This window comes from Papio anubis, chromosome 4 (assembly GCF_008728515.1).
Source record: "Papio anubis isolate 15944 chromosome 4, Panubis1.0, whole genome shotgun sequence".
Taxonomy (NCBI): domain Eukaryota; kingdom Metazoa; phylum Chordata; class Mammalia; order Primates; family Cercopithecidae; genus Papio; species Papio anubis.
The window spans coordinates 127,073,278-127,086,996 of record NC_044979.1 but is presented as its reverse complement, the minus strand read 5'-3'; the positions used below and the strand labels follow the sequence as shown (position 1 = coordinate 127,086,996).

General features: G+C 38.1%; 1 protein-coding gene across 3 annotated transcripts in view; it reads left to right on the top strand.

Moving 5' to 3' along the window:
* LOC101020658 (zinc finger protein 736) overlaps window positions 1–13,719 on the top strand; it is a 50,018-nt gene that overhangs the window by 11,620 nt on the left and 24,679 nt on the right. Inside the window, exon 2 of one of the 3 annotated variants that reach the window (XM_031665442.1) lies at window positions 9,344–9,601. The exons of the other annotated variants lie outside the window; for them this stretch is intronic. Within the exon in view, the coding sequence (XP_031521302.1) occupies window positions 9,524–9,601 (78 nt within the window). The 5' untranslated portion in view covers window positions 9,344–9,523. The remainder of the gene's footprint in view (window positions 1–9,343; window positions 9,602–13,719) is intronic. 3 annotated transcript variants of the gene reach the window in all.

Here is a 13,719-nt window from a genome sequence, read left to right as displayed (position 1 = left end):
AAGCTTTGTGGAGGAGGCACAGATGTATAGCAGGATTTAGTATATGCAGAGACTCTCTCAGTAAGTAGCTATTTGGGGCTGTTTTGGACTTGCAAGGAAAACCATGCCCTGGATGCAAAGGTAGCCTTCCCTCAATGCTCACCCATGTCTGAAAGCACACCTCAGTTTCTGGTTGGTCTATGCAGTGAGAGAAAAACTTACCTTCAGGTTTGTCTTCAAAAGGAGAGAAAGACAAGATTGCTTAGAACTTCAGGACTTCAACTTGCTGGGGTAGATAGAGACCAATATATGTTTCTTACTACAATCACATTCTCACACTGACACAGCCCTTGATAATATGCTATGACCAAGGCTCCATACAGGCACACAGAGTTCTTTCTTCTTCTATATTAAAAGCTGCTGAATGTTCTGATAAGATGGTGGCATGAGGCTGTTTACCCTGTGCCCTTTAAATAAACATAGCTGCTCTGTCTGTTAATTTGCTATGACAAGTAAAGTCACAGGGAATAACCTCAGAAATATTTCTTTAACGTTTGTAAAGCTCTGTTGCATGGTATAGTCACAGAACTGAGTTTGCAGGGTTCAAAGTTAATGCTTAGGTATTTTGTATATTCTCTTCTAATTGGATTGCACAAAAGTGTTTTTTACAACATCACTGAATATTGTGGAATTTTTTACAACTGAGAGGTAAAAATAGGTATCTCTCTGTAGTCTTAGTGTACATTTCTATTTCTATATTATTTTCAAATTTATGAGCCAACTGCCTTTATTCATCAACTTTTTGTCTATTATGTTAAATACCTAAAATTGTGTTAAAATCGATGTCTCTAGGATGTTACAAAAATTTTTAGCTTATTTTTGTGTCTTTTAAACTCTTTTAAGGTTGTACTTTTATGTTTTACATACCTCTTTAAAATTTTCTCCTAGATGTATTTATTGTAGCTTTGGTAATGCCATCTTTCCCCCCTCATTATATTTGTTAAATTTTCATTGGTTTTCTATATTAAAATTATCAAAAATAATATTGTAAAATATGCATAACATAAAATATATCATTTTAAGCCATTATTAAGTGTACATAGGCTGGACGTGGTGGCTTATGCCTGTAATCCCAACACTTTGGGAGGCCCAGACGAGTGGATCACCAGGTCAGGAGTTTGAGACCAGCCTGGCCAATATGGTAAAACCCTATCTCTACTAAAAACTACAAAAAAATTAGCCAGGCATGGTGTCACATGCCTGTAATCCCAGCTACTCAGGAGGCTGAGGCAGGAGAATCTCTTGAACCTGGGAGGCGGAGGTTGCAGTGAGCCGAGATTGCACCACTGCACTCCAGCCTGGGTGACAGAGTAAGACTGTCTCAAAAAAAAGTGTACATAAAGTGACAATAAAGTACGTTCACACTGTTTTGCAACCATAACCACCACTCATGTTCATAGTTCTTTTTGTCTTGCAAAGTTAAAACTCAATGTTAATTTCCCAGTCTCCACTATTATAACCACTGTTCTACTTTCCTTCTCTATGAATTCTACCATTCTCAATAAATTATGTAAGTGGAGTCATACAGTATTTGTTCCTTTGGAATTGGCTTGTTTCAGTTAGCATAATGTCCTCAAGGTTCAGCATGTGTAAAATTTATTTTCCTCTTTAAGGATTAATATTTCATTGCATGTAAGTAACGCATTTTGTTTTTTCATTGCTGAAGACGTGGGCTGCTTCCAGCTTTTGGCCATTGTGAATAGTGCTGCCATAAACACAAGCATATAAATATTTCTTCAATCCCCTGCTTTTAATTCTTTTGGATATATATTTAGTAATGAAATAGCTGGATCATATAATTCTATGTTCTAAACGTAGAAGAACATACATTTTATGTTTGTTTGTTCGTTTTTCAAGAAATGTCCACATTGTTTTTTATAGTGACTACACCATTTTACATTTGCACCAGGAGTTAAAAATCATTCTAATTTCTCCCTCTTCTTTTTACCGCTTGTTCTTTTAGGGATTATGCTGTTATTTTTCGTATGATAGCCATTCTCATGTGTATGAAGTGGTATCTCAATATGATAGAACATTGATTTTTATATTTATTTTATAAACAGGTTTATTTTTTATGCTGCCACTATGCTAAATCTTGGTATTTGTTGAATGGCTTGGGTTTCTAGGTATAGTGTATCATCTACAAATAGAAATCGTGTTTTTATTTTTTTCCTTTGGGAATCATGTTTGATAAGGCCAGGCACTGTTCTAGGAAGTGTTAAGATAGTAACTCGTGACATCAAAATACAGTGTGAACAGGAGTGAAGATATAGACATTTCTAAAATTACGGCTGAGAATGTGACAAAAGACGTCTAATAGAGAAGAAAGTTGGCTTTAAAAAGGGCCTGAAACTTATTCCCACAATTAAAAAGTCAACTTTTATAAGTTACACAGCCTCTTTGTGTCTCACAGCTTTCATTTGTGAAATAGAAATAATAATAACAACAGATTATTTATTGTTGAGTATGTTAAGAGACAGAAGTAATATCCTGACTTGAAAATTAAAATATTTATTAGTGTAATTAACTGAAATAACAGTAATAAGAATATGTCAGTTATTGGAATAGTTTAGATAATAGTTTAGTAGGACCATCAACATTTTAATTCTATAAAAAATGTACATCTTTCTGTTTACTCTTTACAAAACTGCTTAGTCACTCTCTATTACTTACTAAAACTTCCTAATTCTTAGTAAGGCCTTTCTAGGGCCACCTAAAATAAACAAACAAAAAAATACTATTCCTAATAGCAAAGACATGGAATTAACCCAAATCGCTTTCAAAAGTAGACTGGATAAAGAAAATATGGTAGATATATACCATGGAATGCTATGCAGGCATAAGAAGGAAAAAGATCATGTCCTTGACAGGGACATGGATGGAGCTGGAAGCTGCTATTCTCAGCAAACTAACACAGGAACAGAAAACCAAACACTGTATCCTCTCATACTAATAAGTGGAAGTGAACGATGAGAACTTGGACACATTGGGGGAACAACATACCCTGGGGCCTGTCAAGGGGGTGGGGAGAGAGTCAGGAAGAACAGCTAATGGGTGCTGAGCTTAGTACCTGGATGATAGAGGTTGATCTGGGCAGCAAGGCACCATGACACACAGGTATGTAACAAACCTGTACATCCTGCATATGTACCCCAGAACTTAAAAGTTTGTTTATTTGTGTATTTATGTATGTATGTATTTATTTATTTATTTATTTTGAGACAGAGTCTCGCTCTGTCGCCCAGGCTAGAGTGCAGTGGCGCGATCTCGGCTCACTGCAAGCTCCGCCTCCCGGGTTCACGCCATTCTCCTGCCTCAGCCTCCCGAGTAGCTGGGACTACAGGCGCCCGCCACCACGCCCGGCTAATTTATTTTTTGTATTTTTAGTAGAGACGGGGTTTCACAGTGGTCTCGATCTCCTGTTCTCATGATCCGCCCGCCTCAGCCTCCCAAAGTGCTGGAATTACAAGCGTGAGCCACCATGCCCGGCCAAAAGTTGATTTTTTTAAAAAAGTAAAAAAATAAATACCTAAAAGCAGGGGTATTTGTGGTACAAAAATTCATGGTAAACACACCCAAACGATTTGAAAACAACATAATCTTACCTGTTAATGCAATTATATTCTGCTTTGTTACTTGTATATTATAAAATATAGATTCACGGCATCATTGCCAAAGGCTTCCATCTGTTCCTACCACATATCCATTGTTGCTGATTTGTTCTTTTTTTTTTTTTAATTCGTTCATTTTCCAACAAAACTGGGATAAATATATATCTTCATGCTCGCTAAAATAATTTCTGACAATATGCCCTGAGTTACTCAAAAGGAAATGGAGTTGTTTTGCTGATGTTTTTTGACACTTGGGTCCATCATCTACAACAAATAACATAAGAGGAGCCAAGGACACATGTGTGCCTGTGAGTCACTCAGCATGTGTCAGGCAGGCCCTGGGCTGAGGGGAGGCTCTGTTCTACTGCACACAGACTGTCACACTGTAAATTGTTCTGTGATTCCATGTTTCCCCCAAGATCAACAGGAACTGAGGACACATAGGAAATGAGTTATGAGGGCAGATTCCTTCTCCCATTTAGGTACCAGTATGAGATTCTGCTCCCCACCCCCCCGGACACATGCACACTATGTAATAATGTGCTCACACACCTCTTAGGACAAATCTCCATGCTCACAAATTGCATCTAAATTTTTTTTGCCCTAGAGTTTTCAGCCAAATACAGGTGCCTAGAGGACTTTAGACTTATCCCTGTCCCCAGATCCTAAATCTGTGGCTATGATCTGCTCCATCCAGTCAACTGGGCTTCTGAGTCACCTGATCACAGTCCCTTCTACCTGCATAGACACAGAAATAAGCCAGAGCCTAACCGTTTCTGAGTCACTATCTGTAACACAAATTAGTCTTTCCCCTAACTCAGGACTGTCCCCTGCCCATAGGTCCTGTGAAACTAAATAATTCAAAATTTAAGCTGTTTGATACTCTAAATTATTCCAGGCCTTAAAGGAATGTAAATACAAGATCTGGGTAATGTGACAGGCAGCTGTAACAAGGCAGCTGTCACCTTTGTTTTTTCTGTTTATGGATTACACCTACTTCTACATCTGTATTCTTTTGTCAGGTGTTGTAAATGGCTGAAGTGCCCCATGGAAGACCTCTTTCCCCTTCACCATTGACTTTCACTGTAAATTAACCTCCCTCTTACCTGTGGCTATTGCACTGTCTTAAGATGAAATGTTAAAATACACTCTTAGGTTGAAAAGGAAAGAAAAACCAGTGGTAAAAAAAAAAAGTTGGAAAAATACACTGTAACCGATTAATTTTTTACAAATCTTAAACCAGGCTTGTATAGAAAACTTTGTCATCTTGTTCAATTTCTTTGTTTTTGCCTGTAGAAATAAGAACTTGACTTTCAGCTATGAAGCACTCATCTCGTTTCACTAGAGCTATTGTCTCCTGGGTGACTGTTTCTAGCTTTTCACTTGAATAAACTCTAAGATTGGATTTTGAGGCTTTGTTGATTATTCAGATTATTTCACATTAACAGTTCTTCATAGCATCTTTCTTCTGCCTTTACTTCCTGACTAAACCCTCTTTCATGTGAAAAATTATACCCAATACCACTCCTCGGGTGCCTGATTCAGATGCCTACTGGAAATCAGATGTCCATGAATTCAAGGTCATGGCCTTAGACTTGGCTGTTGTAAGGGCAAATACAAATTAGAAATACCAGACTTAATTATCCAAGTTGAAGATAAGGCATTTTGCTCTCCTTTTAAAACATTAATTTTAGAAAAATTTTATATGTAAATTTATTTTGTGTCTATTAAATATATGTACATCATTTAAATAGGTAAATAGGACTTTGTCAGTCTTTTAACTTAGAAATGTCTTTCTGCAGGATCTGGAAACCATTGTATTGAAATGTAAATGGTTTACCTTTCTGTCGGACGGTAGGTAAATTCATAAAATATTATGAAGTCAAGGAAAGCTTATTTTGCTTTTGAATATAGCCAATTTAAATTTTCATTGAATATACCCAATATACATATAGGCTTCTCAATTACCCAGTTAATTTAGGATGAACTATATATGACAAGTTATGCTGTTAAGTCTTCTACTTAGACTAAATATGGTGATTTTTATTTCTGCTTTTGTAATCTCAGCAGATTGCCTATGATGGATGTCACATTGTGGTTTAATTATGTAAAAATAAATAATTTTCTTTGTCTTCTACCATTTTAGAGTATCTCTGAGGTTGGAGATAATTTTGTTTTTAATTATGTTTCCCAAACACTGTACAGAATTACCAGACGGGATATAAACACAGGAGGTATTCACAAGGCTTTAGTTCAGAGAGGCTTTTCTCTCTTTGGCTTGCCCCAAAATCTGCAGGCAGAGTATTAATCTGCAGGCAGAGTATTTATCTGCGTATTTTTAATACACAGTCCCTTCCAGAGCAGTTCAGCCAGATTTGTAGAAAAATAGCTTCACAGCACAGCAATCAGCCATTCCAGCTCCATCTTTCAATGCACTTTGGCACCTTCAGACCTGAAAGTAATTTCAACACCATGGGACCCTGAATCTCAAATCTTTAGCCAATGGGCTAATGTTTTGTAAATTTTACCTTTTCACAAAATTCTAACTTTTCATTATGTTTCTTTTGATTTTTTGGTTTTATATTCATTTATGTCTGCTATAGTTTTTATTGTTTTCTTCTAATTTTGGGTTTGGTTTGCTCTTGTCTAGTTCTGTATGATACATCATTAGTTTATTTGGAGATTTTTTTAACTGTTTTGATGTAGGCACTTACTGCTATAATAAACCTTCTTAGTACTTCTTTCATTGTATTCATAGTTTTGTTACGTTTTCATTTGCATTTGTTTCAAGAACATTTTAAATTTTTTTCTTAATTTCCTTATTGGCCCACTAGTCACTCAGGAGCATATTTTAATTTCTCTGTTTGTATAGTTTGCAAAGTTTTTTCTGTTAGTGATTATTAGTTTTATTCTATTATTGTCAGAGAAAATACTTGATATAATCACATTTTGGGGGGAGATTATTTTAAGAGTTATTTTGTGACCTAACTCATGGTCTATCCTTGAGAATAATTAAGGGGCTGAAGTGTAGCATTTGTATTCTGTAGCTTTTTGATGAAATGCTTTGTAAATGTCTTTTAGGTCTATTTGGTTCATAGTATAGATTAAGTTCAATGTTTATTTGTTGATTTTACTATCTGGATGATCTATCTCCTGCTGAAAGTGAGTTGTCGAAGTCTCTGTTGTATTGGGGTTGATCTCTCTCTCTTTAGCTCTAATATTTGCTTCATGTATCTGAGTTCTCCAGTGTTAGGTGCATATAAATTTGCAGTTGTTGTATTCTCTTGCTGAATTGGCCACTTTATTATAATAACTCTCGTTGTCTCTTTTTATAGTTTTTGTCTTGAAGTCTGTTTTATTTAACATAGCTATTCCTCTTTTTTGGTTTCCATTTGCATGGAATGTCTTTTTCTGTCGCTTTATTTTCAGTCTTTCTGTGACTTCATAGGTGAAGTGTATGTCTTGTAAGAAACAAAGTGTCAGGTCTTGGGTTTTTTTGTTTGTTTGTTTTAACCCATTTGGCCAATTTGTGTCTTTTGATTGGGGAGTTAATTTATATTCAGTGTTGTTATTAATAAAGAAAGACACCTGCCATTCTGTTATCTGATTTCTTGTTGTTTTGTGTTCTTTTCTGTCTACTTTTCGCTCTCCCATTCATCCTGTCTTTCTTTTAGTAAAGATGATTCTTTCTAGTGGTATGTTTTAATTTTTTGATTTTATGTATGCATGTCTATTACAGGTTTTTTTTATTTGAGGTTACCATGAGGCTTGCAGATAACATCTTACAACCCATTATTTTAAACTGATGGCAACTTACCACTTATTGTAAAAATGAACAAACAAGAAAGCAAAGAGAAAACTAATAAAAACTACAGTTTATGTCCCAACTTTTTAACATTTTATTGTTTGTATTTATATCTTATACTGTCTATGTCTTAAACTTGTTGTGGTTAGTATGTTTAATAACTATAAATGCCTCAAAAGTAGAAATATGAGTTATGGCCTTGAGGTAGAGAGTTATTATTTTTAATAATTACAAGTAGTTATAGACTAATCTTTCAGTCTTCTCAAAATATGAATAGTTTACACACCACATTTATAGTGCTAGAAAATTTTGTCTTTGTCTGTGTCCTTCATATACCAGTGAGTTTTGTACCAGACGTTTTCTTATTGATCATTAATGTCCTGTTTGTTTAGATTGAAGAACTACCTTTAGCATTTTTTGTGGGACAGGTCTGGGGGTGTTAAAATCTCAGCTTGTTTGTCTTTTTTTTTTTTTTAAATGGTAGAAGGATATTTTTGCTGGATGTATTCTAGGATGAAAGTTCTGGCCTGTAAGATTTCCACTGAAGAGTCCACTGTCAAACATATTGGTGCTTGTTTGAATGTTGTTTGTTTCTTTTCTCTTGCTGCTTTTAGAATCCTTTATCTTTGACCTTTGAGAGTTTTATTAAAGATCTTCAGGTCGTCATACTTAAGTGAATTGTGGTTGGTATTCTATAACCTTCTTGTACTTGAATACTAATACTTTTTTTTTTTTTTTTTTTTTTAGGTATGGGAAGTTCTCCTTATCCCTTTGAATAAACTTTCTACCCAGAACTTTTTCTCTACCTCCTCTTTAAGGCCGTATTTCTTAGTGTTGCCCTCTTGAGGCTTTTTTTTTTTTTTTTTTTGTCTCATCTGACTGTATCTTTTCAAATAACATGTGTTCAGACTTACTAATTCTTTCTTCTGCTTGGTCAATTCTGCTGTTGAGAGACTCTAATGCATTCTTCAATGTCATTTGAATTTTCGGCACCAGAATTTTTGCTAGATTCTTCAAAATGATTTTAATCAATTTATCAAATTTATTGGATCAGATTCTGAATTTTTGTTGTTGTTGTTGTTTTGAATTTTGCTGAGCTTTTTTGAATTTCCTGTCTGAAAGGTTACGTATCTCTCTCTCTTAGGATTTGCACACTAGTGCCTTATTTAGCTCATTTAATGAGGTTGTGTTTTCCTGAATAGTCTTTGTGGATGTTCATTGATGTCTGGGCATTCTGGGCTTTTTAATACCTGTCCTTCTTAGAAAGGCTTTCCAAGTATTCAAAGGGAATTGAGTGTTGTAATCTAAGTCTTTGATCATTGCAGTCATATCTGCATTAGGGGACACCCCAACCTGAATAACATGGTGATGCTTGCAGACTTGTAGAGGTACCACTTTGGTGGTCATAGGTAAGATCCAAGAGAGTCTGTGGGTTACCAGGCAGACTCTTTTTCTATTTTTTTACATTCTGCCAAATAAATGGAATCTTTCTCTGTCTCCACGCTGAGCTGCCTGGAGCTGGGATGGGTGTGACACAAGCACCCCTGTGGTCACCATCACTAAGACTACACTAAGTCAGACCCAGAGCCAGCACAGGACTGGGTCTCACATAAGGCCCACAGTGACCACTACCTAGCTACTGCAGATATTCACTCAAGACCCAGTTTCTCTTCAGGAGGTGGTGAATCCAGCCAGTCTCATGTCCTTTCCCTCAGGGCAGTGAGCTCTGTTACCCACCCTGGGCTGGGGAGAGCAAAATGCCATTTGGTAGCAAGAACATGGAGTCAGAAACCTTAGGAATCTACTTGGTGCCCTATTCTGCTGTGGCTTTGCTGGCACTGAGGCTATGAGACAACATCCTTCCTACTCTTTTCTCTCCTTTCTCAAGCATAAGAAACCACTCCCGATGACCACCACCACCCAGAGCCAACAGCAAGTACTTCCAGGCTACTGCTGATATCCACTGAAGACCTAAGGGATCTTCGGTCAGCTTGTGGTGAACTCTGCCCGGCCTGTTTCTTTTGCTTCAGGGAAGTGAGTTTTTTTCTGGCCTAGGGTAGTTCCAGAAATGTCATCCAGGAGCCAAGGCCCGAAATCAGAGACTCAGGAGCTGTCTTGTTACAGCCACCCCACTATGGCCGAGCTGGTAATCAAGCTTCAAGACAAAGTCTCTTCTTCTTCCCTCTCTTTTCCTCAAGCAGGAGTCTCTCCACATGGCGGCCACAGCTTGGATTGCACTGCACTGGGTCTCACCCCCTGAAGGGATGCAGCAAGTACTACCTGGTTACTGCTAATGTTTATTCGTGGCCCAAGGGCTCTTTAGTCAGCAGGTGATGAATCTGCCAGAACTGGTATCTTCCCTTCAAGGCAGTGTGTTCTCTTCTGGCCCAGGGTATGTCTAGAACTGTCACTCAGAAACTAAGTCCTAGAATGGGGGCCTCAGGGCTTTTTCTGGTGATGTATTCTACTATGGCTGAGATGATGTCCCAGTTGCAGGACAAAGTTTTTTTTACTCTTCTCTCCCCTTTCCTCAAGTAGAAAGAAAGATTTTCTCCTGGAGCTGTGAACTGCACTGCCTATACCTGGGGTAACGGTAATGCAGGCACTTTCTTGGCCATCCCAGTTGATATCTCAGAAGGTCACATGCACTTCAAGTTTTCTGGCTCTGAGCCTAGCAAAGCACCCAGTGGCTCTTAGACTGCCTTTCAAGTTTATTTAGAACCCCAGAGTGCTTTAGCCCATGGTGGTGGGGCTACCTGAAACTCAGGTTTTGATTACTGAAATGGACAATTCCTCTCTGACTAGGGCTAGTCTGAGTGCTCCCTCTGTAGGCTCTAGCTGAATTCTGCCCCATGCTGCTTTCTGCTGTGACAGGCAGCACTGAGTTTTACTGCAAACTCTCACAATCACTGCACTCTCCCTTCTGTAAGCACATGGATTTTCTCTCTGCCAAGCTGCACTGCCAGGGAATGGAGGAGGGCTGCTGTTGGCAATTAATGGCTTTCTTTTTTACCCTCTTCAGTGCCTCTTTGTTGCTAAAACTAGGTCCTGTGATCACTCCCCAGAGTTTTTGCTCTTATGAAGATGCTTCTTATTGGGATAGTCATTCTATTTGGTGTTTTATCTGGGGGATGATTGCTGAAGGATGTTTTTTAGTCATCTTGCTCCACTTCCCCTGTAGCCATGTTGTTTGAATTAAGTGCCACATATGAGGCTAAGGTGAGCCCAGGGTCAACCATGAGTGCTTTCAGATACATTCACAAGAGGTGAGTTTAGCTTTAGTTCCAAATGAAGATCATAGAGACTACTCTGCTAGGGTTTGGTAGGGGCAGGTCAGTGCGGCCCATATTCCCATTGCTGCAGTAGAAATTGCTGGCATCTATGGCAGAGAAGGGCAACTGAGTGTTGAAAAGGGGAAACTCACATTTTGGTTTTTATGTAGGACTTTACTGGTTCTGATACTCTCTTGTGGTAAAGGACAAAGGCAGACTTTATCTGCAATTCTAGGTCCTTCTGCCTGTGGGTGTGGTTGCTTCGGGGGAAGGAGTTTTGCTCATGCTTCAAAGGCATATTCTCAAGAAACAGGTGTAATTTGTGCAGATAATCACACCTGGGAAGGGATCACAGAGAAGGAGAAAAGGAAAGAAATGGCTTATTCTGAGGTGCATGTGTCTCAGGTCAGAGACTGTGTCCACTTTTTCTCTGAAATATTATGTGTGTAGAACTTGCAAATGTTTACTTCTCTACTATCGGGGGAACCCACCCCCAATATTTCAACATAGGTTCCTTCTATTTTCCATAAGTGTCAGCCAGCTGAGAAATAAAGAGAAAGAGTACAAAGAGAGGAATTTTACAGCTGGGCCATCGGGGTTGACATCACATATCAGTAGGACTGATACCCACCTGAGTCTCAGACCAGCAAGTTTTTATTAAGGGTTTCAAAAGGGGAGGGGGTATAAAACAGGGAGTAGGTACAAAGATCACATGCTTCAAAAGGCAAAAAGCAGAAAAAAGATCAGCTGCTTCTGAGGGAACAGGACAAAAAGCAAAACAGAACTACTGATAAGGGTCTAGGTTCAGCTGTGCACGTGTTGTCTTGATAAACAACAGAAAACAGGGTTGGAGAGCAGAGAACCGGTCTGACCACAAATTTACCAGGGTGGAGTTTTTCCCTACCCTAATAAGCCTGAGGGTTCTGCAGGAGACCAGGGTGTATCTCAGTCCTTATCTCAAACACATAAGACAGACACTCCCAGAGCTGCCGTTTATAGACCTTCCCCCAGGAATGCATTCCTTTCCCAGGGTATTAATATTAATATTCCTTACTAGGAAAAGAATTTAGCGATACCTCCTACTTGCACGTCCGTTTATAGGCTCTGTGCAAGAAGAAAAATATGGCTCTTTTTGCTGCACCCTGCAGGCAGTCAGATCGTATGGTTATCTTCCCTTTTCCCTAAAAATTGCTGTTATTCTGTTCTTTTTCAAGGTGCACTGATTTCATATTGTTCAAACACACGTTTTACAATCGATTTGTACAGTTAACACAATTATCACAGTGGTCCTGAGGTGACATACATTCTCAGCTTACAAAGATAACAGGATTAAGAGGTTAAAGACAGGCATAAGAAATTACAAAAGTATTATTTGGGAACTGATAAATGTCCATGAAGTTTTCACAATTCATGTTCCTCTGCCGCGACTCCAGCTGGTCCCACTGTTCGGGGTCCCTGACTTCCCGCAACACTCTACTTGTGATGTTTTGCCTTATCAGTTTAACTCCTTTTTCACTTTTTATTCTCATGATAGTCAAGGGACTCTGAGAAATACTTTTTCCTTATATACCCAAGTCTTCTCCTTATTCTCTACATCCCAGCTTTTAATAAACCATGAAAATATTGTCACCATGAATTTATACCGGCAACATTACAAATGTTTCTTTTGTGGCTGTCGAACATGGAAAGGTGTGGAGGCCCAAGATTCTTGTTTGAGATGGGATCAGGTCCTTGGTTATCAGTGAAGAAGGAGACCATGTACTGTTTAGCTTCCATTAAATCTAAGCAAAACTGCTTATAAAAATGCACATTTAACGAGAATGGTCTTTATTGCCCAGGATAACTCAGAAAGTTCTGAATAAAAAACAGAAGAGACTTCCTCTCTAGGATGCTAAAACAAGGAAATACAAGAGAACACAAACAAATGGAAAAGAAATTCCATGCCCATGGATAGGAAGAATCAATATCATGAAAATGGCAATGCTGCCCAAAGTAATTTATAGATTCAATGCTATTCCCATCAGGCTACCATTGATTTTCTTCACAGAATTAGAAAAAAAACTTTAAATTTCATATGGAACCAAAAAAGAGCCCATATAGCCAACACAATTCTAAGCAAAAAGAACAAAGCTGGAGGCATCACACTACCTTACTTCAAACTATACTACAAGGCTACAGTAACCAAAACAGCATGGTACTGGTACCAAAACAGATATCTAGACCAATGGAACAGAACAGAAGCCTCAGAAATAACACCACACATATACAACCATCTTATCTTTAACAGACCTGACAAAAATAAGCAATGGGGAATGGATTCCCTACTTATAAATGGTGCTTGGAAAACTGACTAGTCATATGCAGAAAACAGAAACTGGACCCCCACTTCCTTACACTTTATACAAAAATTAACTCAAGATAGATTAAAGAGTTAAATGTAAAACGTAAAACCATGAAAACCCTAGAAGAAAACCTAGGCAGTACTGTTTAGGACATAGGCACAGGCAAAGACTTCATGACTAAAACACAAAAGCAATGGCAACAAAAGCCAAAATTGACAAATGGGATATAATTAAACTAAAGAGCTTCCACATAGCAAAAGAAACTTTCATCAGAGTGAACAGGCAGCCTACAGAATGGGAGAAAATTTTTGCAATCTATCCATCTGACAAAGGGCAAATACCCAGAATCTACAAGGAACTTAAACAAATTTACAAGAAAAAAGCAACCCCATCAAAAAGTGGGCAAAGGATGTGAACAGACACTTCTCAAAAGAAGACATTTATGCAGCCAAGAAACAAAAAAAAGTTCATCATCACTGGTCATTAGAGGAATGCAAATCAAAACAACAATGAGATACTATCTCACACCAGTTAGAATGGCGAGCATTAAAAAGTCAGGAAACAGATACTGGCAAGGATGTGGAGAAATAGGAACACTTTTACACTGTTGGTGGGAGTGTAAATTAGTTCAACCATTGTGGAAGACAGTG